The 24431-nt window shown below is 46.0% G+C and overlaps 2 protein-coding genes across 2 annotated transcripts in view; one reads left to right on the plus strand and one right to left on the minus strand.

Annotated features, from left to right (window-relative positions):
- Nucleotides 1-931: 931 nt before the first annotated feature.
- On the minus strand, nucleotides 932-16130 carry AAMDC (adipogenesis associated Mth938 domain containing). The gene is made up of 4 exons (XM_009900057.2): nucleotides 16064-16130; nucleotides 9974-10124; nucleotides 4630-4725; nucleotides 932-1691 (listed from the first exon to the last, which is right to left on the minus strand). Exons 2-4 carry the CDS (start codon nucleotides 10103-10105, stop codon nucleotides 1551-1553), a joined length of 369 nt encoding a protein of 122 aa, XP_009898359.1. The 5' UTR covers nucleotides 10106-10124; nucleotides 16064-16130; the 3' UTR covers nucleotides 932-1550.
- Nucleotides 16131-16362: 232 nt separating this feature from the next.
- Nucleotides 16363-24431, plus strand: part of RSF1 (remodeling and spacing factor 1) — a 79090-nt gene continuing 71021 nt past the window's right edge. The window contains exon 1 of the mRNA XM_054164491.1: nucleotides 16363-16655. Within this exon, the coding sequence (XP_054020466.1) occupies nucleotides 16457-16655 (199 nt within the window). The 5' untranslated portion in view covers nucleotides 16363-16456. The remainder of the gene's footprint in view (nucleotides 16656-24431) is intronic.

A 24431-nucleotide genomic window follows, 5' to 3' on the forward strand; every position in this document is an offset into this window, starting at 1 on the left:
CCAGTGTTCCACTACCCTCATGGTAAAGAACTTGTTCCTAACATCCAATCTAAATCTACTCTAATTTCAAACCATTGTCCCTCATCCTATCACTGCAGGCCTTTGTACACAGTCTCTCTGCAGGCTTCTTGTAGGCCCCCTTCAGGTACTGGAAGGCTGCTATTAGGTGTCCCCAGAGCCTTCTCTTCTCCAAGCTGAGTTCAACCCCAACTCCCTTAGCCTGTCCTCATAGCAGAGGTGCTACAGCCCTCTGACCATTTTTGTGGCCCTCCTCTGGACCCACTCCAGCTGGTCCATGTCCTTGTGTTGAGGGCCACAGAACTGGGGACAGTACTTCAGATGAGGTCTCACCAGAGGAGTGCAGGGTGGTAGAATCACCTCTCTCAAATCTGCTGGTCATGCTTCTGATGCAGCCCAGGATGTCATTGGCCTTCTGAGCTGCAAGCTCACACTGTTGGCTCATGGCCAGCTTCTCATCCACCAGCACCCCCAAGTCCTTCCCTGTAGGGCTGCTCTCAGTTTCATCATTCCCTAGCCTGGATTGATACCGAGGACTGCCCTGACCTAGGTGCAGGACCTTACACCTTGCCTTACTGAACCTCCTGAGACCTCTCCAGCCTGTCCAGGTGCTTTCCAACTCAAATCATTCTATGATGAGATAATGATGACCAGTGGGAATTCTCACCACCCAGCCCTAGCAGCCTCTTGCTAGCAGCAGTTCAGACTGCTTTTCTAAGGGTCAGTAGTGATGTTGCAAACTCCAGTTTAAAGCATACAAGAGACTTTTGAATAGACATGTATTGCACAACTCCATCCTCAAAACACATCAATAGATATACATTGCACAACTCCATTCCTCCAAAGGAAAATTCTCTAAGGCACACAGATTTTATGTTTATTCCCTGTAGACTGTTTCTTTTATTGTTTCCTTCTCCCAGGTTCAATGTAAAATTCAAAAGGACTAAAATTTCAAAGAGGACCCAAATTCCAAGGGACCCAGATTTAAAAGCACCCACATTTAAAAGGAGGACCCCAAATTTAAAAGGAGGACCCCCAATCCTGACTGGAGTCACCAGCAGGAGGCAAAGTTTTATGTTCTGGTTTCACTTTTTCATTTCTTTCATTTGAACCTTGGATCTACAGTGGAAGATTACTTTGATCTACCACTTTGTGGTACTCATCAGTTACCTCATGGCTGCTTTCCAACAGCCACTAATGTAATTTCAGGCCATTTCATGGTAAAAGTTGTCAAAACCTACTGCTTTAATTTAGCCAACAAGTGATAAGTTAAGCAACCAGAGTAGGGACAGCCTTCAGAGGAAGATCAGCTTAATCTCAAACACGTATGGAAACAGCCCTGTAATTAAATGACCTCATTAGCAGCCCCTTTTTGTAAGCACTCAACTTGTTTAAACCCTGAACTCCTGAACTGCCCTCACATTTTAGATTGCCAGTGCACAAATGCCTTGGCACCTCAGCCCCTGCTGTGCTGGCTGTAATCTGAGTCAGTGGACACTGCAGCCAAAGGAGGCAAAATGAGCGGTGAGGCTTCAGCAGGTTGAGTGGAAGACTCCTCCTACTTTGACTCCCTGAGCAGCCAGGGCATTGTACTCTTCCACAGCCTTCTCCGTTTGCAAGACCAACACATCAATCCCATTCTTCTTCAGGTAGTCCACAGTGGATGCTGGAACCTCAGAAGAGAAAAGGGAATGAGAAGGAGGAGGATTAGATATTTCTGTGATTGATTTACCTTTTATTCTCTTCAGTAAAGCTACTTCTATACAGCCTTCCCATTTCTTAACACAGTGCTAAATGCAGCCCTTTCTTACAGAGACAAACAGAGCTGGAGCTAAAGGTAACTACATCCAAACAAGGTGTCACTCACCTCACCAAAAAGCTAAAGAATTGCTCTTCCTCAAGTAAAGCTCACAGAAATCATGGGAGGGTAGGGGTTGGAAGGGACCTCAGGAGATCACCTAGTCCAAATCCCCTGTCAAGGTAGATTCACCTAGAGAAGGTCACACAGGAACACACCCAGGCAGGTTTTGAAAGTCTCCAGAGGTGGAGACACCACCACCTGTCTCAGCAGCCTGTTCCAGTGCTCTGGTACCCTTAAAGTTCCTCCTCATGTTTAGATGAAACTTCTTATCCTCAGGTTTCTGCTCATTACCCCTTGTCCTGTCACTGGCCACCACTGAAAAAGGACTGTCCCCAGAGGTGTACTCCAGAGCTGAGCCTCACCAGGGCAGGGCAGAGGGGGACCTGCTGGCCACACTCAGCAATGCTGAGCTTTCTGTAGCCATTTATCTACTGGATTGACACCCTGCCAAACCCAGGCTCCAAAAAAGGCCTGATTACCAAAGGATTTACAGCAGGCTAGATTCATAACCTGTTCTGGGAGAGACTAACCACACTAAAATTTCTCCTGGTTTAAAAGGCTCCTGTATCAAAACATAGACCTGTTGACTGCTCAACACTGACACCAATACAGAGGAGCTCAAATGATGTTTCTTTCAGGAAGAGGACTCCTGGCAGGAGCTCACTGGTGCTAATTCAACATCCTGAACATTCTCATAGGCAAGCTCAGGAGTGTGGGTTAGAGTGGGCAGTGAGATGGAACAAGAAGAGGCTAAACAACAGAGCTCAGAAGGCTGTGATCAACAGTGCAGAGTCCCATCGAAGACCTGTAGCCAATGGTGTTCCCCACCAGTAGTGGGTCCAGTCTTACTCAACATCTCTGTCAGCAACCAGGATGAGGTGATAGAATTTGTCCTTGGGATGTTTGCTGATGATAGAGAACTGGGAGGAGTGGCTGACATAGCAGAAGGCTGTGCTGCCATTCAGTTAGACCTAGACAGGCTAGGGAGTTGGGCAGAGGTGAACCTCATGAGGTCCAACAAGAATAAGTGTAGAGTCCTGCACCTGGGGAGGAATAACACAATGCATCAGTACAGGTTAGGGACTGACATGCTGGAAAGCAGCTCCATGGAGAAGGACATTAGAGCCCTGGAGGACAATTAAGTTATCCATGGGACAGTAATGTGCCTTTGTGGCCAAGAATACTAATGGTATCCTGGGGTGCATTAGAATAGAATACATAGAATAGAATACATAGAATAAACCAGGTTGGAAGAGACCTTCAAGATCATCGCGTCCAACCCATCAACCAATCCAACACCGCCCAAACAACTAACCCACAGCACCAAGCACCCCATCAAGTCTTCTCCTAAAAACCTCCAGTGATGGCGACTCCACCACCTCCCCAGGCAGCCCATTCCAATGGGCAATCACTCTCTCTGTGTAGAACTTTCTCCTAACATCCAGCCTAAACCTCCCCTGGCACAGCCTGAGACTGTGTCCTCTTGTTCTGGTACTGCTTGCCTGGGAGAAGAGACCAACATCCGTCTGTCTACAACCTCCCTTCAGGTAGTTGTAGAGAGTAATAAGGTCACCCCTGAGTCTCCTCTTCTCCAGGCTAAGCTAAGAAGAGCATTAAGAAGAGCATAGCCAGCAGGTCAAGGGAGGTTGTCCTCCTCTTCTACTCTGTTCTGATGAGACCACATCTGGAGTGTTGTGACCAGTTCTGGGCTGTCCAGTTCAAGAGAGACAGGGATAGAAAGTGTCCAATGGAGGCTATGAGGATAATCAAGGGCCTGGAATGGCTGTTTGATGAGGAAAGGCTGAGAGACGTGGGGCTGTTGAGTCTGGAAGGCTGAGAGGAGATCTTACTGATGTTCATAAATATCTGAAGAGTAAGTGTCAGGCATGGGCCAGTCTCTTATCAGTGGTGTTCTGTAACAGGACAAGGAGCAATGGATTCAAACTGGAACACAGGAGGTTCCACCTCAACATAAGGAAAAACTATTTTAGTGTGAGGGTGAGGGAGCCTGGAACAAGCTGCCCAGAGTGGTTGTGGAGCCTCCTTCTCTGGAGACTTTTAAGACCCATCTGTGTGACCTGCCCTAGGTGAATCATAGAATGGTTTGGGTTGGAAGGGACTTCAAAGATCATCCAGTTCAAACCTCCCTGCCATGAGCAGAGACACCTCCCACTAGACCAGGTTGCTCAAGACCTCATCCAGCCTGGCCTTGAACACCTCTAGGGAGAGGGCATCCACAGCCTCTATGGGCAACCCTTTCTAGTCTCTCACCACCCTCATTTCTTAATCTCTAGTCTAAATTTTCCCTCTTCCAGCTCAAAGTCATTGCCCCTTGTCCTGTCACTATATGCCCTTGTACAGAGTCCCTCCCCGAACCCATCTTTCCCAGTCCAGGCTCTGGTTGCCCTTGTGTTCACTGTTTGCTGCTCTCTGATTTGTTCCCCGCACTGTCCCCACCATTATAAGACAAGAGGGAATGGCCTCAAGCTGCACCAGGGGAGGCCTAGGTCAGACACTAGAAAAAAATCTCTTTGCCAAAAGGGTTCCCAAACACTGGAACAAACTCCCCAAGGAGGTGGCTGAATCTCCATTCCCTAGGGTGCCCAGGGTGCTTTGGCCATGGAGTTGGACTCTGATCTCCAGAGGTCCCTCCCAACCCCTACCATTCTGTGATTTCCTTCCCCCCCCAAATCAGAAAGAGAGAAAAACAAAGAGTTCTGGTTTATGTTTCTCACAGAACAAAAACCTACCTGCAAAGCCTCACTCATGCCCCGACCAATCACCACGGTTTTAACACCCTTCTTGACAACTTCTTCAAGGTCAGCTGGCTGCACTCCTGGAGAATGCTAAGTGTCAGAGGAGGAAAAGAACAATCTGTGTACTGACAGCAACAACCAGGAAAGCTTCCTTTGGCTGCTCTGAAACTGCCCCCCAGAGCAGCAGGTAAATTAGCTGTACCCAAAGGTAACACATCATCTTCCCTGCACACAGAGAGTAGCCAACGTTGGTAATTAAAGAGGTATTTATGTGCAGAGGAAGGCTGAGAGTTAATCAATTGATGGCAGTGTTATCATTCTTTATTAAACAGTTCAAAATAAAACACATTTCCACAATGTTTAATATTTATAGCTGTTAAGCAAAAAGGCTGAAGTGCAATCAATACATTGCAGCAGATTGCTGTTTGTCTTCAAAGAAACAAAACCCTTCCTTAATAAAGAGTGTGGCAAGCCAAAGTTTACTCACTTAAATGACAAACAGCTCCTCAAATTATTAAAGTGATTAAATTCTTTGCCTGTTGACTTTGCAAATCTCCTTTACCAAAGAGGACTGAAAGATTGGTTAGCTTCATTGCAGGTCACAGCTTCAATTTCTGCACTACCCTTAATTTTGAGAAAGAAATTCTTGAAACAGAACTCTTCAGAGAAAGAGTTTTAACAGTGTGTTGCTTGGGGTTTTTTTAAGTACACCCATCTACTACTAGTGTGACTTAAACATGAATCTATGAAGACTCCTTTGTGTCAAGGGCTGCAAGGATGCTGAGGGAACTGGAGCATCTTTCTGAGGAGGAAAGGTTAAGAGACCTGGGACTGTTTAGCCTGGAGAAGAGCAGACTGAAAGGGGATCTTCTCTGTGTTGATCAACAGGTAAAAAGGCAAGGGGCAAGAGGATGGGGCTGGGCTTTTTCCAGTGCTGCCCAGTGACAGGACAAGGGGCAACACACACAAACTGGAACACAGCAAGTTCCACCTGAACATGAGGGAAAAAAGCCATCTTTGCTGTGAGGGTGACAGAGCACTGGATCAGGTTGTATAGAGAGGTTGTGGAGTCTCCTTCTCTGGAGAGATTCCAAACCTGCCTGGACTTGATCCTGTGGAACCTGCTATGGGTGGCCCTGCTTCAGCAGCAGGGCTGGTCTAGAGGATCCTTACAGGTCCCTTCCCACCCCTACCATTCTGTAATCCACAAACACACCTATAATGTCAATATAAAACACTATTATGTCACACTAATTTTCCTTCTGAATTCAATTTCTAGCTATCTTTATATGGTCAAGACCAGGACACTGCCAAACCATGGCCAGAGTTTAGTTTCTTCTTGGTGCACATTTTTGTTAGTTTGTTTGTTTTTAACCATAACTACTACTCCCCCCCCATTTTTTGGGGGGTAGGATTCTTAAGTTCTTTTAGAGGACTATGATGAGTTTCTCACCTGAAGTAGGTGACTGTTGGAGAATGTTGTTATATTTCCAGAAAATGTTACAGTCTTTCAACAAATTAAGGTCAAATCACCAGCTTAACACTTGGCTTCTACTGTGCATTCCTTAGTGAGCTTTTTCTCTTTGATGTCCTTGGGTCCTCTCCTCTCCTTTATCCTCTGCCCAAGCTTTTGGCAGCTGATGCTGCAGGCTACCATGAGATGTCAGGAGTTCCCTCCTCAGCCCTGGCAATGCCTCAGCTTCACAACAGAGCAAGCAAGACTTTTCAAGCTGAAACAAACACATGAGCTCCTGAAGTTGCACATGAAGCCTTCTATGGTAGAGTGCCACTTCCAATGAGTGGATTAAACTTATCCCACCAGAAAGGCTTTAGCCTGGCTGGTATCTGGAATTCCAGCAACAGACATGGCTCACCTTTATGGTTTTCCAAGTTCATAGACTATGCCACACAATCACAGAATTGTAAGGGTTGGAAGAGACCTCAAAGATCATCTAGTTCAACCCCTGCCTGCCATGGGCAGGGGCATTTCACACTACATCAGGTTGCTCAGAGCCACATCCAGCCTGGCCTTAAAAACCTCCAGAGGTGAGGCTTCTACCACCTCCCTGGGCAACCTGTGCCAGTGTCTCACCAGACTCATGGGGAAGAGCTTCTTCCTAACATCCAATCTGAATCTACCCATTTCTAGTTTTGCTCCATTCCCCCCAGTCCTATCACTACCTGACACCTTGAAAAGTCCCTTCCCAGCTTTCTTGTAGGCCCCCTTCAGATACTGGAAGGCCACAAGAAGGTCTCCTCGGAGCCTTCTCTTCTCCATACTGAACAACCCCAATTCTCTCAGTCTGTCTTCACAGAAGAGGTGCTCCAGCCCTCTGATCATCCTTGTGGCCCTTCTCTAGACACATTCCAGCACGTCCATATCTATCTTGTAAACAGAGGCTCCACAACTGGATGCAGTACTCCAGGTGGGGTCTCATCAGAGCGGAGTAGAGGGGGAGAATCACCTCCCTCAACCTGCTGGCCACACTTCTCTTGATGCAGCCCAGGCTCTGCTTGGCTTTCTGGGCTGCAAGTGCACACTGCTGGCTCCTGTTGAGCTTCTCATCCACCAGCACCCCCAAGTCCTTTTCTTCAGGGCTGCTCTCAAGCCAGTCGCTGCCCAGCCTATATCAGTGCTTGGGATTGCCCTGACCCAGATGCAGGTTGGATGGAATCCATAAGGATCACAGTCCAACTTCCTGCTCCTTGCAGTACCTCCTAAAACTAAACCATATGACTACAATCAAGAAGCTCCTTGAACTCTGACAGGCTTAGTGCTGTGACTGCTTCCTTGGGGAGCCTCTTCCAGTGACTGACCACCAAAGAGCCTTTTCCCACTGCCCAGTCTGAACTTCGCCTGTTGCAACTTCATTTCCTTGTGTCCTGTCACTGGTCACCAGAGAGAGGAGATCAGCACCTTTCCCTCTGCTGCACCCCTTGAAGAAGTTGTAAACTAAGGGACCTCAGTCACTCCTCTTGAGTCTTAGCCTCGAGACCTTTCACCATCTTAGAATCATAGAATTGTTGTGGTTGGAAAAGACCTCTAAGATCATTGAGTCCAACCATCCATCTAACACCATCATGGCCATGAAACCATATCCTGAAGTGTTATGTCCACACATTTCTTGAACACTTCCAGGGATGGTGACCTCATTACCTCCCTGGTGTCCTTCCTCTGAACACTCTAACAGTTTGATGTTCTTGTATTAAGGCATCCAAAACTGCACTTAGCACTTGAGGTGAGGCTGCACCAGTGTAGAGTAGGACAATCTCCCTCCTCAACCAGCTTGCTATGCTGTGCTTGATGCACCCTAGGCCATGGTTGTCCCTTTTGGCTGCCAGAGCCAAAAGTTGTGCTCCCCTCAGTCCATCTGTAATGATATGCAGAGGTAACTTGAACAATACAGAGCTTCTTCAGACCCAGTCTCCACAAGGGCAAGTTTATGACAGAATGGGCAATGCTTTCCCTTGGGGGTTTGAAAGCAGACAAAAAGAAGGGCTCTGGTTTCACTGCAGTTACAGTATTTAGATGGCTGGGGAAGGTTTGCTGTCATATAATCAGTACTCCTGAGATACTGCAGCCATAGAACAAAAGGATTTTCCTTGGGTTACACAAGACACACTGATGCAGGAGCTTCCATGAGCTTTGTAGGAAATATTGTCAGTAAAAGAAACATGGAACATGGAATGTATCCTTGCTGATTTGACAGCTGAAGGCAAAGAGGAAGGGCAGCAGAATTTCTGGCCTGTTTTATTCTCTGGCCTTCCTCTCAGGATTCCTACTGCTTTTCTCCCATTAGCAGATGGCACTGAAAGGCAAGCAGCCAGGGAGGCTGCCTTTCATCCCCAGGGGTGAAGGTCACAACAACTATTAGTGCTTGGTTACAGAACCTTGCAGAGCCAGTTAGACAATTTTCCCAATGAAAGAATTGGGTACTAGACAGCAGTCTGACAGCAAAGAAAAAATGGAAGCCATTTGTTTCCAGATAGTGTGTGGGACATGACCAGCACTACTTCCTTGCCATACTTCAGCTCCACCTACCCCTGGAAAAACATGCTCAAAAAAAGCAGACACACTGTAGTCAAGTGCAAAGCAGCATACAGAAAATCTGTCTAGTGAATCCTACTATTTCCAGTTCATCCAGTTCAGATGAGCTTCCTTACAGCTCTTCTAGAGCTGGGGATGCAGTCTAGGAAAGCTTGCTTCTGTTCTCACATTTATTTTTTGGTCTTCTTTTTTAAAGCAAGTCACCCAGCTCCTCACAGCTGCAGAGGGGACTGAACTGATCTAAAGCAGGAGCTTTACAAGTGACCTATATCAGGTATTTTTTACTTCCTGATGATATAAAAATGATGCCAGAAAACCTCCCTCTCCAAATTATCCAACTGTTTTTCTCTCCTCTGATTTTAGTTTAACATAGAGCCTGTTTTCTTGTTTCAGTTGGAGGACTCCTCTAAGGGCATTTATAGACTTCATCCATGACCTGGATGAAGGGACAGAGAATTCACTGTGTGGTTAGCCAGTCTGTGAGCTTTTCAAGGAGAAACTGGTGCATATGCATTGTATCTCCATATTTTTCCTCTGAAATGAGTACAAGGGATCCCAAGGAAAAGGATATAAACTAAACCTCATGCATTGTTGCCTTCCAAGCACACAGGCACTTACTGTTGATATCTTTTCACTTCCCATCATTTCCCCCAACCCCCCCCCCCCCCCCCCCCGCATCACTGAAGACAACTTTTGTTTACACAGTCTGACAAGAGGTTGTTACCAGCGCCTTACAACAATCACTCAAACACAGAATGGTGTTTGAGAGCTCTGTGGTGTGTGAGAGTGGTCTGGTCAGGGTAGCTGTGAGGACTGGTGGCAGCAGTTGCTGCAGCCTGTCATCTGTGTCCCTGCAGTCCTCTCACCTCTCCACAGTCACTTCTGAAACGTAATGCTCTCTTCTTCCCAGGAAAAGACTAAGTGTTAGATGAAGGCAAAAGGCAGCTTGTGGAATTCAGGCTGGAACGTCAAGAATTGTTCTCTGGACTGTTCTCAGAGTCCCAAATGGCAAAGTACAATGGTTTGAAATTAGAGAAAAGTAGATTTAGACTGGATGTTAGAAATAAGTTCTTTACCATGAGGGTGGTGGAACACTGGGAACAGGTTACCCAGGCAGGTAATTGAGAACCCATCGCTGGACATATTCAAGGTCAGGCTCAACAAGGCTCTGAGCAACCTGATGTGGTGGAGGATGTCTCTGCCGACTGCAGGCAGAGGGTTGGACTAGATGATCTTTGGAGGTCCCTTCCAACCCAAACCATTCTATGATTCTGTGGACAGCAAACTTACATTAGTCCCAGTTTCTCGCCAATCCCAGGTCCGGCTTCCTCCTGGCCACACTTTGCAGTCCTTATAGGTTGCAGAGCAGCCTTTCACCTTCATCTGACCCCAAGAAAGGGAAGCAATTTCAGGGGAAGTCATCTCAAAGTTGAACCACTGTCTGGAAAAAGGATATTTCATATATAACAGCAGCCTAACATACACAGCACCTTAATAAAAACAGAGAATTCTGTCCTTGCCCTGAGGAGCTGGGGAGGAAATGCTGCTACAGACTTTATCCTTGGGATGTTGTGACAGCAGGACTGAACAGCAGATCAGCAGATTTGCTGAATGACCAGTCCTCTTGGGGATTTGGTGCAGGATTTGGGCAAATTATCTTCCACACTCAATTTGCACAAGTATTGGATGCTCAACTTTTAAAACTATCAGCAAGGATCACATCCCAGAATATCCTCTCGCAGCTGGGTTTTAATCTTCTGCCTAAAATGTAGAATGAGGATGGTAACAATTCCCTGCAATATCTGAGAGAGACACTTTCTTTGGCTGCTTCATTCATTTGAACTGGCTAGTGAGGTTAAAAATCCCCAAGAAACCAATCCAGAAAAGCCATGAACAAAACAATGGCACTGCCGTATTACTAGAGCAAACAAAACTTTTGAGACATAAAGGAGTCAAATCTCCCCTCCCCAGTCACCCCTGACAGTGGCCAAGTCTCTTTGTGTAATGTCTCAGGAGAGTCAAACACCCAGATAGCAACTTTTCTAACGTTTGACCCAAATCTTCACTGTTTCAACTTAAATCCTTTAGTTCTAATCCTTTCTGTTGTGGACAAGAACAGCTTAATCTTTATCTTTTCCAGCATCTTTTGTTTTCCTGAGGACTTAACTCTTGGTCTTTTGCCTTTCTTTTGGATTAAACTTCACTTCCCTCCAGTCATGTTCTCTAAATCTGCTTATTTCCTTCTTATTTTTTTCCCCCCTTGGCAGCCAACGATTGGTACATTTCTTTCTCTGACATTTGTGGCCTAGAACTAGACAGAGTGCTCCAGCTGAGACCTCATCAGCACTGCCACAGACCAACCAGTTTTTGGTATTAACCACAGCAATTTTCAGATCTGCTGTCACAATCACAGCCAGCCATCAGCAGGGGATTCTGCCTCAGAAAGTGCTTCCTTCCAGCACCAGGAAAGCTCACACCCTCTTCACAGCCCTTCTTGTCACTGCTGGTGTGATTCCAGGAGCAGACAACAAGAAAGGAATCACTTGGTCATACCCTGGAAACGTGTTGGACTAGCACAGTAGCCAACTGACACGCCTCAAGGGTAGAGTCACCCTTCTGCCCTTCCTGCTCAGAAGGAAGATCATCTGAAATCCACATTATGAAGAAAATTGGTTGGTTGTGCAGCCAGAAGAGCTCTGCTCCTGCCTGAAAACCTAAGCGCCAGATCCTTCCAGCTACAGTTTCTCATCCTTTATTTGTTCTCACCATATTCCAGTATTCAAAGATGGAGATACTTTAGATGGAAAAGATAAGGGGTAACAGGTGCAAGTTTACTCCTGGAGAGATTCTGAACAGGAGGAAAATTTCTCACAAAGGACAACCTCCAGTAACCTCCCCAGGAAAGTGGAGGAGTCCCCAACACTGAACACTTCTGGTTTAGTTGATTAGGTGGAGTTGGATGATAGGTTGGACACGATGATCTTGATGGTCTCTTCCAACCTGGTCTATTCTATTCTATAGTGATCTTCTAAGAATCAGCTGGACGGGGTGCCAGGACATTGCCTGTGTGTTTGGTTTGAGCAGATCATCCCTGAGGTCCCTTCCAAGCAGCAATTCTATTGTTGTATGACTCTGAAGTTCACCAGGAAAAATAAAAACTACAAAATAAAATAAACTCAGTCATAGGTGGTGCAGATTGAAGAAAGAGTCCTCACAAAAGAGAATTCTTTGTATTACCAGGAGGACTGGAAGCCTCCCTTCCTTTCTTGCACATGCTACAGCCTGGCCAGACAGAACACACTCTTCTTGGATTGACAGGAGTAGATCTCAGTGTCTTGCATCAGATGTCTCATGAAGTAAAAGCTGCATCAATTTGGATCCAGTACAGGAGTGAGTCTGCCAGAGGTGTTTCTTTCCCAGGAAAAGGGAGCAATTCTGTTCTTCTCGCTCCTTTGTGAAGTCAGTGGCACAAGTGCTCTGCCAAACAGGAAGCCAGGCGAGCAGCTGCAGGGGAGCCAAACTTGCTTGGATCCATGGATTCCAGATTTTCTCTTTACACATCCAGAATGAAATGAATTCAAAGGAAGGCTCTAGCACTATGTTTTCCCAAATTCTGCTTGAAGAGAGATTATAGCAGAAAAAATAAGCAGCAGGAGTCCCAACAGAATGAAAGCACTCCTCAACCAAAGAGTAGAGGATGAATAAACAAGCCAGAACCTGGCTCTGAGGAGCAAAAATAATTTGTGCCTGTGATAGTTTTGAGACAAAATGGTAGAATCAGACCTGGATCTTAAGACACAGGTGAATGAACAACAAAATTATTTGGAATATCTCATTTCCCAAATCAAATAGGAATACAAGGCTGGGAATGTGCAATCAAATTGGCACAAACTGCAAATGGAAGAGCAAGGTGCCCATAGTATCTCTGTCAAACAGCCCCCAAATAAGTAAATAGCAGGGTGAAAAAATAGAACCAAACACAAAAAAGGCATGAATAGAAATCTGTAATCTAAACCTATGTCCCATAATAATGTCAAGAGAGTATCAGCAAAGTCAGGTCATTTGAGTTAATAAAAATATCCTGATTGGAGTAAGAATGAACTTTTTAATAGGAACTCTGAATATTCTTGATGTAGGGCATGGTCAAATCATCACCAGCAAGGTGTAAGGTGGGATGTTGGAAGGAATCTCTGAAAATCACCTAGTCCAAATCCCTTGCTAAAGCAGTTACCCAGAGCAGGTTGTCCAGGTTCACAATGTCCAGGTGGGTTTGGAATCCCTCCAAGGATACCCCACAACCTTTCTAGGCAGCCTGGTTCAGGGCTCCAGCACCCTCAAAGGAAAGAAGTTTTTCCTTGTGTTCAAATGGAAATGTTTGTTTCCCAGTTTATTCCCACTGGCCCTTGTCCTATCGCTGGGCACCACTGAAAAGAGACTGGCTCCATCCTCTTGACTCCCAGCCTTTAGATATTGAGAAACATTGATAAGATCCCCTCTCAAGTCTCCTCAAGGATAAACAGCCTGGAGGAGTCTCTCAGCCTTTCCTCATCAGAGAGATGCTCCAGCTCCCCCCCATCTTGCTTCCTGAACAAACGAGTTGGTGTTTTAATTATTCACTGTAACTAATGTACAGTACCAAAATATGTGGTACCACTTAAAATTAAAAGAGACCATGAATGAAATGACTCACAAGTATGACCTAAAATAGCAATTCCTGCAAATCATCATAGCCCAAACACAGAGAGACAAGCAGGAGTAATGGTTCAGGAATCTATAAGCAAAGTTATGACAATGTAAAAACACAGGAAATAAAGGAAGCCAAAGAGCTTAAAAGGAGGCAAAATACAAGTTTATACAAGGAGGCTGTACTGAAAGAAAGAAATGAAACAATGGCTAAGTATGACAGAAGGAAAAGAGAGCTGGGAATAAAACAGAACAAACTTAAGATTGAAATGCAGTTGAGCAAGCAGGTGGATTTTAAAACTGTCTGCACACCTGTCTTTTGTGAGAGTAAAAGCTGTTTCAAATAGCAACAAATAGAACAAAAAAGGTGAACAAAAAGCAGAGCATCAGAGAGCATGTTACTGAAAGACCACAGAAGGAAGGAATGGTTCATAAAATTCAAGGCACAACCCGAGATCAAAGAGGATAAAAGGTAAAAGAGTAAATCAAGGTATGGGCAGAACAAGTCCTGTAAGGTATCAGAAGACAATGTAGCTCTCCAGTACTGCCTGGAAACAGGGTCAAGGGATGAAGGTGGATGAGGCCGATGGAGTTTCAGAAGTGATACAGCAGCCAGGGAAGAAAGTCAGGATTCAAATGCAGTCAGCAGAAAGGCAAGTAGAAAGGACAGAGTGAGTTTGAATGAGCTGGGTAGGGAGGGGACAGAGGTCAAGTTTAAGAACTAGGAAAGCACTTTTTGGGAGCTCAGTCTAATTTTGCTGGGGAGCCTGATGAAGGTAAGTTACTGGGAGAAGTCATGGAGCAACTTGGTCCAGTGACAGGTGTCCCTGATCATGACAGGGGGCTTGGAACTAAATCATAGAATGGTCCAGGCTGGAAGGGACCTCCAAAGGTCATCTAGTCCCCGCAGTCAGCAGGGACATCCCCAACCAGATCAGGTTGCCCAGGGCCTTGTCAAGACTCACCTTGAATATCTCCAGGGCCTCAATGACATCCCCGGGCAACCTCTTCCAGTGTTCCACCACCCTCATAGTGAAGAGCTTCATCCTGATATCCAATCTAAATCTACCCTTCTCTAGTTTGAAGCCATTGCCCCCCATCCCGTCACTCCAGGCCTTTGTAAACAGTCTCTCCCAATCCTAGAATCACAGAATTGTCAGGGTTAGAAGGGACCTCAAGGATTATCTAGTTCCACCCCCCCTGCCACGGCCAGGGACACCTCACACTACATCAGGTTGCTCAAGGCCACTTCCAGTTTGGCCTTAAAAACACCCAGGGATGAGGTTTCTACCACTTCCCTGGGCAACCTGTTCCAGTGTCTCACCAGCCTCATGGGGAAGAGCTTCTTCCTAACATCCAATCTGAATCTACCCATTTCTATTTTTGTTCCATTCCCCCTAGTTCTATCACTTCCTGACACCCTAAAAAGTCCCTCCCCAGCTTTCTTGTAGGCCCCCTTCAGATACTGGAAGGCCACAAGGTCTCCTTGGAGCCTTCTCTTCTCCAGACTGAACAGCCCCAACTCTCTCAGTCTGTCCTCATAGGAAAGGTGCTCCAGTCCTCCAATCATCCTTGTGGCCCTTCTCTGGCCATGTTCAAGCACATCCAGATTCTTCTTGTAATAGGGGCTCCAGGTGGGGTCTCACCTGAGTGGAGCAAAGGAGGAGAATCACCTCCCTTGACCTGCTGGCTATGCTTCTCTTGATGTAGCCCAGGATGTGATTGGCTTTCTGGGCTGTAAGTGCACACTAGTGCCTCACCCTTCCTGCGGGACCCCTCCAGGTACTGGAAGGCTGCTATTAGGTCTCCCCATAGCCTCTTCTTTTCCAGGCTGAACATCCCCAGCTCCCTCAGCCTGTCCTTGTAGCAGAAGTGCTCCAACCCCCTGACCATTTTCATAGCCCTCCTCTGGACCCTCTCCATCAGGTCCATGTTCTTCCTGTGTTGACCTTTAAGGTCCCTTCCAAACGAAATCATTCTCTGATTTTGACTGGAAGAGGTCATAGAGGATGAGTGCTGGAAAAAGAACGGGGCCAGAGGGGCACAAAACTTTGACAAAGGCAGGAGTTGAGGAGGAAAGGTCAGAGAACAGAAAGAAACAATCAGGGCAGGAATTATAGAATATTTTTTGCTGGAAAAGCCCTGTAAGGTCGAGTCCAACCATTAGCTAAAAGTCTGGTGCTAAATCATGTCCCTCAATACCGTGTTTCTGCATCTTTTAAACACCTCCAGGGACGGTGATCCAACCACCTCCCTGGGCAGCCTGTCCCAGTGTTTGAGAACCCTTTCAGTGAAGAAGTTTATCCTCATATTCAACCTAAACCTCCCATGGCAGAACTTAAGGCTGTTTCCTCTCATCCTATCACTTGTTACATGGGAGAAGAAACCAACCCCACCTGGCTACACCTTCCTTTCAAGGTAGGGAACGAGAAGGGAGGATACAACCGCGAACGCGCCAGGCGGAGGCGGAAACCTGGAAGCAGGAGTCGACAGGCACAGCCCTTCAACCGCCCCTTTCAGAACAGGCCCTGCCTGGCGCTAGCCAAGGCCCCAGCGCCTGACGCCGCTGTCTCTCCCACACTGGGCGGGAAGCGGCCCGCTACACGGAGCCCTTTCGCGGCTGCCCAGCCGAGCCGCCCTCACTCCTTCCCCTCACGCAGAACAGACCCACTACAACCGTCACGCGCCCGCACTCACCGGCCGCGCGCACAACCCCTGCTCTGCTGGGAGCAAGCTCCACCTATCCCGCTCGTAGGCTGGGGTGCGGAGGGAACGGTTCTCTGCCTTCTCATTCGCCATCGCTCCCTGTCGAACCCGCCCCCTTCCAGTTTCGATTGGCCAAACCGGCCGCCTATCTCCACCCCGCCCAAACGTCGCTCTGCCTTGTTTTCATTCCCCAGGCCGCACGAGGTGGGGGGGGAGTGTTGCTCAGCGCTGCTCTAGCCACCGCCTCCTCCCTCCCCTTCTCTCCCCGTCCTGCTGTTGCATTGTGGGATAGTGGCGGCGCGGCTCGGCAGCGCCCCCTCCCTTCTCTCTCATTGCCCCCCCTCCCGCCCCCTCCCCAGCTCCTTCTCCATCCTCAGGTCCAAGATGGCGGCGGCGGCAGCTCCTCCGGCTGCATCTCCGCCTCCCCCTTCTCCGGCAGGCCCGTGCTGCCCGGGCTCGTGGCCTAACTTCGCCGTCGTCTGCTCCTTTCTCGAGCGTTACGGGGCCTTGCTGGACCTGCCCGAGCTGCCCTTCCCCGAGCTGGAGCGCGTCCTGCAGCCGCCCCAAGAGCCTGGAGACCAGGGTGAGCGGCCCGGATACCTTCCCCCCTTCCCATACACACACTCCCTTCTTCCCCAGAAGGCCGGCTGAGGGGGGCTGCGGTGCGGGGGGGTGGAAGGGGGGGCCGGGGCTATTCCCCCCCCGCCTCCTCCCGGCCCCGGGGGTGGAGCGCTTTGAGGGAGGGGAGGGGCCTGGGATTCCCGGAGCGGCTCTCCGGGGGGAGGGGAGTCCTCTCCCCCCTCAGCAGGGCCCTTCTTTTTTTACGGGGGGAGCAGCTGTTTGTGTATGTGTATGTGCGCTGCCCCCCCCAGTGGAGGACGGGAAAGAAGGGGGGGGGGAGGCCTCCCCCTTCCTCCCGCCTTTTGATGCCGACTGATACCCCCCCTCCCCGCCTTGCCCCCGCCTCTCCTTTTCCCTGGGTTTGTTCCCGAGCTCTGGTCTCCTGGAGAAAGGAGCATAAACCGAAATAACTATTTTTGTTCAGTCTGGCACTGGCAGCGGCTCTCTTTTATGCACTCCCCTCCCTCCAGCTTGGGGGGTCGCTTCCCCCTCCCCTCCCCCCTCTCCTTGTGTCCATTTTTACTTCTCCCCTGAAACAGGAATGACACACACGGCAGTGTTCTGATCCTGTTTCACTCTCTCCTTTTCTCTCTGTATATGAGGTGAGGAATGGCGGGGTGGGGGGGGAGGGGAGCAGGCACAGAGAAGCTCTGAGCCACGGCTGCTCTTGTAGGCCATCTCCTCCCCACAAACACAGACAGCCATTGTGTGCTATCTCCATTCCTCTCTTCTCCTCCCCCTCGTCCCCTCTTGTAGTTGAGGGGAGGGGGGGATAAGCTTACTGCTTGCTCCTTCCCGCCCCCCCCGCCCGCCACCTGAGCTGTTGGAGGTGGAGGGATGGGTTATGGACTCCACTGTTTTCTTTCAAGCTGCTCCTCCTCTTCTCTGCTCTCTCTCCAGTAGCAGATTTGGTTGCCAGACTCTCTAATTCCTGCTCCGTGCAATGGATGTGGGAGGGCCCAGGCCAAGACAGCAGCCCGGGGAGGGCTGTGTGGAGGCGGCGATAGAATATAGAGGGGAAGGTGCTTGTTGCTCTCGGTCTCCTGCCTCTGTTACTGGTTTGGTTGTTGCCTCTGCACTCTTGCCACATAGGGAGACCGTGGAGCTCACGGCGCATGCTCGGCAAGGCCCCATAGAAACTTCCTGCTGCTGGAGAAGCCCAGCTCAGGGCTGCTTTTGCTCTTAACAGTCCTTCCTTTTTTTCCCCAGAAGGTACTCACTCTCACCTCCTGCCCCTCTAAACCTGCTTTGTCTGGGGTTGGGTTTTTTGTTGTTTGTTTGGTTGTGGTTTTTTTCTTTCTTTCTTTTTTTTTAATTGAATCGGTGTGTAGGTGTTTCCTTATATAAAGGAAGTTGCTTTTTGCAAAGTGCAGACGTCCTGTCAGTGAGTTCACAGCAGCCGCTGCTGGATTATAATGAAATAAGATGAATGTTCTGTCGTCTTGTGTTGTCTGCCACTTAATCAATATGAAAGGCAGGTGAGGCCTGCTAACTTCTAAAAACAGGGTTATCTTCCTAGAAAAGAGGTATTTATATACAGTTCCCCAGCCCTCCTGAGCTTCTTATGTCATATAAAGGACTAATTAGAAAAAAATCATTGTTTTGTTGAACTGTTGCAGAACTTTGTCTTAAAAACCACCAACACACTTAAAGTTTTGAATTTTTTAAATGAAAATATTCCTTTTGAAATGTGGTCTGCAAAGAAAACCAATGGTTTTTTGCAGTGTGACACAACAGAAGTGAGTGTGTAAAAATACTTTTCTTGTGTGAGCTGCAGGATAAATGCAGAGGTTGACATAGTGACCTGTAAATGCATTTGAGTAAAAATAAAGAAAGAAATAAAAATCCTGATGACTTCAATTGCATCACGGGGTGTGGTTTATCAATAGGACAGCAATTAATGCATGGCCCTTTTCTTAGAGGCTTTCAAATGTGTTGGATTTTTGCATTGGGGGTTAATTTGATATTTTCCAATTTTTTAAGCTTGTCTCTGTTTTGCCCTCTGCATATGGCAAGTGATAGCTTATTTATCCTGATGTGGAATAGCCCCTCAGGTGGAAACAGTTTTAGTCTCTGAATTTTTTTGCTTGTGTCTGGTGTATTTAATGTATTTGCATTTTCTCATCTCTAAGAAAGAAACTGTGGATATGTGAGGAAGAAACTTGGGTGATTTTTGATGCTTTCTGTGATAACTTGTGTGGCAGGGGCTTTCTTTTCCTTTGAAACAACCGACTCATTGGGCTTGGTTTGTGGTGGCAGTAGCTGTTTCCTGGTGTGTTTTATGCTTTTGGATAAAGCTTGCCGTAACTAGATTGCTCTATGTGAGTTTTACTTCAGTTAGTCTCTAAAGTGGTGTTTAAAGGATACAAGTTAGAGGGTTGCTAAACATTGATTGAAAACTGAATTGGTCCTTCCTTTTTTTTTTTTTTCCTCCTGAACTTCTGTTATTTACCATCTGTATGTAACTTTCCTTGGATAGCAAAAGGGATTTTGATTTCAGTGATTTATAGCTAGTTTCACTTTTGATAGCAGCATTGCTTGAGAGTGGATGTGCACTGACAGCAATACATAACAAAATCTAAGCAAATAGTTGCAAAACCTCAATGTGTTTTATTCTGAATAACTTAGTCTGCTCTAAGTTTTCAATTTCAGCTGCCAAGTAACAGCTGTTTGGAACTGCCCTATGTATTCATTTTACAATCAAGGAGGAGCATCTATAGTTTGGGGGTTTTGTTGATTACCTCGAAGGTTGTTTTGATGCTCAGCAGTTTCAACAGTGGTTTTGATGTGGGCTTTTTTGGGTTTGTTGGGTTTGGGATTTTTTTGGTGGTGTGTGTGTTTGTTTCTTTTTTCCAAATGTGGTCAATATTGTCTTGCCTGAAGAGTGTACTCTTGAAAGGTGCCACTAGGTTATTTATGTTAGGAGCCTCAAGGAGAAGTAGGAGCTCCAGGTTGCATGTTGTTCAGTAGTTGTGTAACAGTCCTGTTTTCTTTCCTGTTAATAATTAGAACAAAGAGCCTGTTCATTGTTATGGAAACAAGGTATAGCCTTTCCTTACAGGAAGGGATGCTGTGGGGATGCTGAGCACGTGTTGACAGCTGGGAAGTTATCACGTATTTCTTGGAGGGATTTTAGATCTTTGTTAATACTCAGAGAGCTCTTGAACTTTGCCATGTTACCTCTGCTACCTCAGGATTTCAAGACATAGTATTGACAGCAGTGCTCAAAGAGTAGCTCTGTAGTGGCTTGACTAGTTTAGATACCAAATGAACCTGTATCAGTAGCAGGCTAAATGTTTTAACTTTATGTACTCTTGTCTTAAAATGTGCAATCCAATTAAAAATGTTCTTTGGAATTTGGTGGGTGATAAAAATCATGCTTGAGTAGGTAAATACGAATGTGTGGTGTTGATTTCACCCGTTGCTGTTGAATGGTGGGATAAACTGGTAGCTGTGGAAATAACTTGTGTTTTATGAAGGCTGCATACCATGAAATAGCTTAACCTCTCCAGCCAGTGGTTCATTTTAAAGTTGTAACTGTTCAAAGTAATGAGACCTGTGGTTATCTGGTGAATTTTTACCTTTTTTGTGAGGAACAATTATCTTCCCTTTGGGAATGGTTTTCCTTGCTTTATGTGGTGTTGGATGATAGGTTGGACACAATCTTGAGGGTCTCTTCCAACCTGGTCTATTCTATTCTAAAGCTAAATGTACAACGATGTGACTTGGGATACCATTATGACAGACTTAAACTTCTTCAGAAAGAAGTTGAGTGTCTGTCAAGATGGTGCCAGTGTTGACTCATGAAATGTGCTAGTTGATAGGCCTCAACAAGTGTTTCTTGTAGGGTTTATTAAGAGCATCTCGATATATAATTTTTAACTGGAACTTCTGAGTGCTGGGTGTCATTATCCCTGTGTTATTGTAGGTTTGGATGCAAAACTAAGGTCACAGTACAGACCACCCTACCCTACAGTGCTCTGTCTCTTTTGCCTCTGCTTGCTTCTGAATGCAAAATTGCAAACTGGAACAAATCATCCCAGGAAACCAGTGCCTGTTCTCCTCCTTTTCACAAACATATACTGTCTTTTTCCACTAAGAGTTTTACTTCCAACAGAAGAGCAGTTGCAATTTTAAGTATGTGATAAAGAACTATGTTTTTAGGGCTGTGTTTAAGAAACCATGATATCAAATCAGCACCTCTCTTGTATTGGTAAATAGCTTAAGAATTGGTATAAATGTTAATTAAGCACTTGGTCTCTTGTGAATGAAAATATTAGTGAAATTAAAGCTTGCACAATGGAGATCTAATTTTGCATGTGACTGTAAAACACTTGCTGGTTTGCCAGGTTCTCCAATGTGTGCATGGGGGAACCTCTCCAGAGGTGAATGCATCTTCTGAAGTGTGGTGGGCTGTCTTAGCTCATTAGTTTTTGGAAGCTTTTCTTAGAACTGTGGGGTTTGATGTGTCCTTGACTGAAATGGTACAAAGTGTGCATGTTTTGAATGTTCTTTCAGCAAAAGCAAATCTGCATCAAAGTCTTGCTGCTAATGATGGTGCTAAAGGTGGCACTGAAAATGGCAAGTGTGTTTTGGTGTGTAGATTTACCACAAGGCACTCTTCTGTATCCTCTTCACAGCTCACACTTTTTCACCTCCTTTAACTCTTGACAATCACCCAAACAGATGGCCCAGCCAGAAAGTTTGTTACTTAATTGCATCACGAATGTGTTGCATTTGTATGGAGTTTGAGGATAAAAGCACTTTGCAAGTGTTGACTCAAGTTTAAGCCAAAAAGGACATATTGTGATGCCAGTGCCTGGTGGTGGGTCCATTTTTGTAAATATTTTCTCCCCTTCCCCTTTTCTGTCTTTAAAACGAGAACTGAAATTAAAGGCAGCTAGCTTGTGGAAGATCTGTACAAGCCTTTTATCGTTTCTTTAATTATTTTTGCAGTAGAGAATACCTGATACTACTGAAAAAAACCCCAACTGCAACCTGAACTGGTAGAAATTGGGGGAAAAAATTAACAGAGACTTTGAGGCACCATGTTTCAAAGCAGTAAGTTCTATTTTGCAAGCTGCTGTAGTTTAAATCTTTTGGACACCTAACATCTTTTTCAAATGAATTTGGAGGCTGGAGTAATTTGTTTCAGTGGGTTGTCAAGTTTTTTTACTGTCATTCCAATACTTCTGGAAATCTTTGCAGCATTAAGCTTAAGGGTTCTTACCAGTCTCTGAAGAAATGAACATTGACTTGAACTGCTGTTGAATATCTGTATGGGAGAAACAAACCTGAAGCTTTGTAGCTATTAATTATTGCAAGCAAAAGCCAAGCATACCTAATGACGAGGAGCTTGACAGGCTTTCAAGCTCAAGATTAGGTCTTTTCCTGCCAAAGAGGGTAGAGAAGCAGAGTCTTCTGTTAATGTGATGGCAGTGGGGTTGGAACTAGATGATCTTTAAGGTCCCTTCCAACTCAAACCATTCTGTGACTCTGTGATTGATTTTTCTTGTACTTAATGTTTGATATCAGGCATACTTGTGGAGTATTGATCAGAAATTAGGAGGTTTGGAGTGGCTCTGAGGAAGTGTCACAATACATTGCAGTAATGTGTAACATCCACAGGAATTTGGTTAGTATTAAAAGTGGGGGGAAAAAGTGATATGAAAGTACTGTCAAATGCTGTTTTACTTAAAGTTTAATAATTGATACTGTACTTGAGACATATTAACTGGTGTCAGTGCAGAAAGATTAATTCATGTGGTGTCTTATGTAAATGGAGAAGTTCTGGCATCCAAGGTTGGTTGTGTCTGCAGTGCTGGAGGAGTGGGGTTTATTCACGCAGCAGATACTGCTGAATCTTCTGCATTAAACATATCAGGTGTGTGACTGAATCCATACTGCAAGCGGGCTTCTGCCAGAGCACTGTATCAGCCACTCAGAGGTAACACTTGTCATGTGGTCTGCAGCTCTGAGAGTTAATATCTCTTCACAACCTTTCCTTTATGAGTAAGAAACTTAACTGCTGTTCTGAATCGGGTAGTTATGACCTGAATGCAGGGTGATCTTATCTGTGTATGTGTGGAATATAAGTAGATCATTGCTGTCCTGCTTCACCTAGGGACTGAACCAAAACATTTATATCAAAGCCATGAAGCCACCACCTGTTAGTCAAATGCAGCATTTTTGAATTAGCCACAAACTACTGGAGAACAGAAGTGTATCTAGTAAACTTTGGAATGTGATGTGTTATTTCTGTGCTTGTTTCATTTTTCAGTACGAGGAGGGTTCTGTACCTCTAATATTTTTGGCCATCAAATGAACTGATTTGTTGGAAGTAGACTTCAGCCACTTGGAGCTGAAATTTTCAAAGAGCATCACAGGGTTAAATTCTGAGGAACTATCAAGGGTAATCATTCTTGTGCTGACCTCCTGGCAAATAAGTCTCTAATGCAGAATAAACTCCTCTTGTCTACACTTCAGTCATTTTAGATCAATATGACTTTAAGAACAGCACGTCTTACCCACATGTGCTTTTCTGCTACTCATTTAGGAAGTGAATTAAGTTTGCTTTGAACTTAATTGTCTCATAATAGAACATGGATTTGTTTTAACTATTTCTTTTTTGTTAGTTTTTATGTGCATTGAGCTGCCATGACAGCTCACCTGAGTGTCATCTTGTGTTTAGGCTTGCAGTGCCAGTTTTAGCTGGGCTCCACATCATGTCATGAATCTCTGTAGAAGACAGGAAAACACTCTGCTTCTGGGGAAATAAGCAGCTCAGTCCCTTTCCAGTAACTGTCCATCTGAAAGAGGTGACAGAATGCCATGTGGAATGGGAAAAAAAAAAAACAAAAAGAACTTGAAATGCTGCTCTCCATGAGCTGTCACAGGACATCCAAGGCTAATGTTCAGCCCTCCTAGGGATTATGTAGATTCTGTTAAACTGCAAGTTATGTTTTGTCCAGAAATCCGTCAGTGCTGTACCTTGTCCTTGGCCCCAGCCAAATTCTGTGGCAGCTGGAAGAGTTTCTCAGAATGCTCTCCTTGTGTCTGTTTGTAGCTCAGAGGCCTACTGAGTCTTCTACTACTATGGATACAACTTTTCTCATGTTTGAGATTACTTCGTGCTGATACTCCTTAGTGTAAGAACAGGTATCAGGTATGTGTGTGCAATCATAGAATCACAAAATGGTGGGTATTGGAAGGGACCTCTGGAGATTTTCTACTCCAGCCACCCTGCTCTCCTAGAGCAAGCTGTCCAGGATTGCATCCCAGTGGGTCTGGAATCTCTCTAGAGGACGGTCCACAAACTCTCTGGGCAGGCTGCTCTAGTGCTCTGGCACCCTCACAGGAAAGTAGTTTTCCCTCATGTTTAGATGGAACTTCCTGTGTCCTGGCTTGTGCCTCTTGTCCCTTTTCCTGTTGCTGGGCACCACTGAAAAGAATCTGGCCTCATCCTCTTCATGCTCACCCTTTAAATATTGAGATCATCTCCTCTCAGGCTTCTCTTGTCCCGGCTAAACAGCCCCAGGTGTCTCTGCCTTTCTTTGTCAGAGAGATGCTTCAGTGCCTTCTTCATCTTCGTAGCCTCTGTTGGACTCTCTCTAGTAGTTTCCTGTCTTTTTTGAACTGGGGAGCCCAGAACTGGACTCAGTACTCTAGGTGTGGCCTCACTAGGGCAAGGTAGAGGGGGAAGAGAACCTCCCTCAACCTGCTGGCCACCAGGAAACCA

The sequence above is a fragment of the Dryobates pubescens genome, chromosome 10 (assembly GCF_014839835.1).
Source record: "Dryobates pubescens isolate bDryPub1 chromosome 10, bDryPub1.pri, whole genome shotgun sequence".
In the NCBI taxonomy this organism is placed as follows: Eukaryota; Metazoa; Chordata; class Aves; order Piciformes; family Picidae; genus Dryobates; species Dryobates pubescens.

What these genes read in the sequence shown, in the direction of transcription:
- AAMDC (XM_009900057.2), bottom strand. Translation starts at nt 10,105, where the DNA reads ATGACTTCCCCTGAAATTGCTTCCCTTTCTTGGGGTCAGATGAAGGTG. An exon ending in GGCGAGAAACTGGGACTAAT is followed by an intron (nt 4,726 to 9,973) that starts GTAAGTTTGCTG and finishes TCTGACACTTAG; the next exon opens with CATTCTCCAGGAGTGCAGCC. An exon ending in GCATGAGTGAGGCTTTGCAG is followed by an intron (nt 1,692 to 4,629) that starts GTAGGTTTTTGT and finishes TTCTCTTCTGAG; the next exon opens with GTTCCAGCATCCACTGTGGA.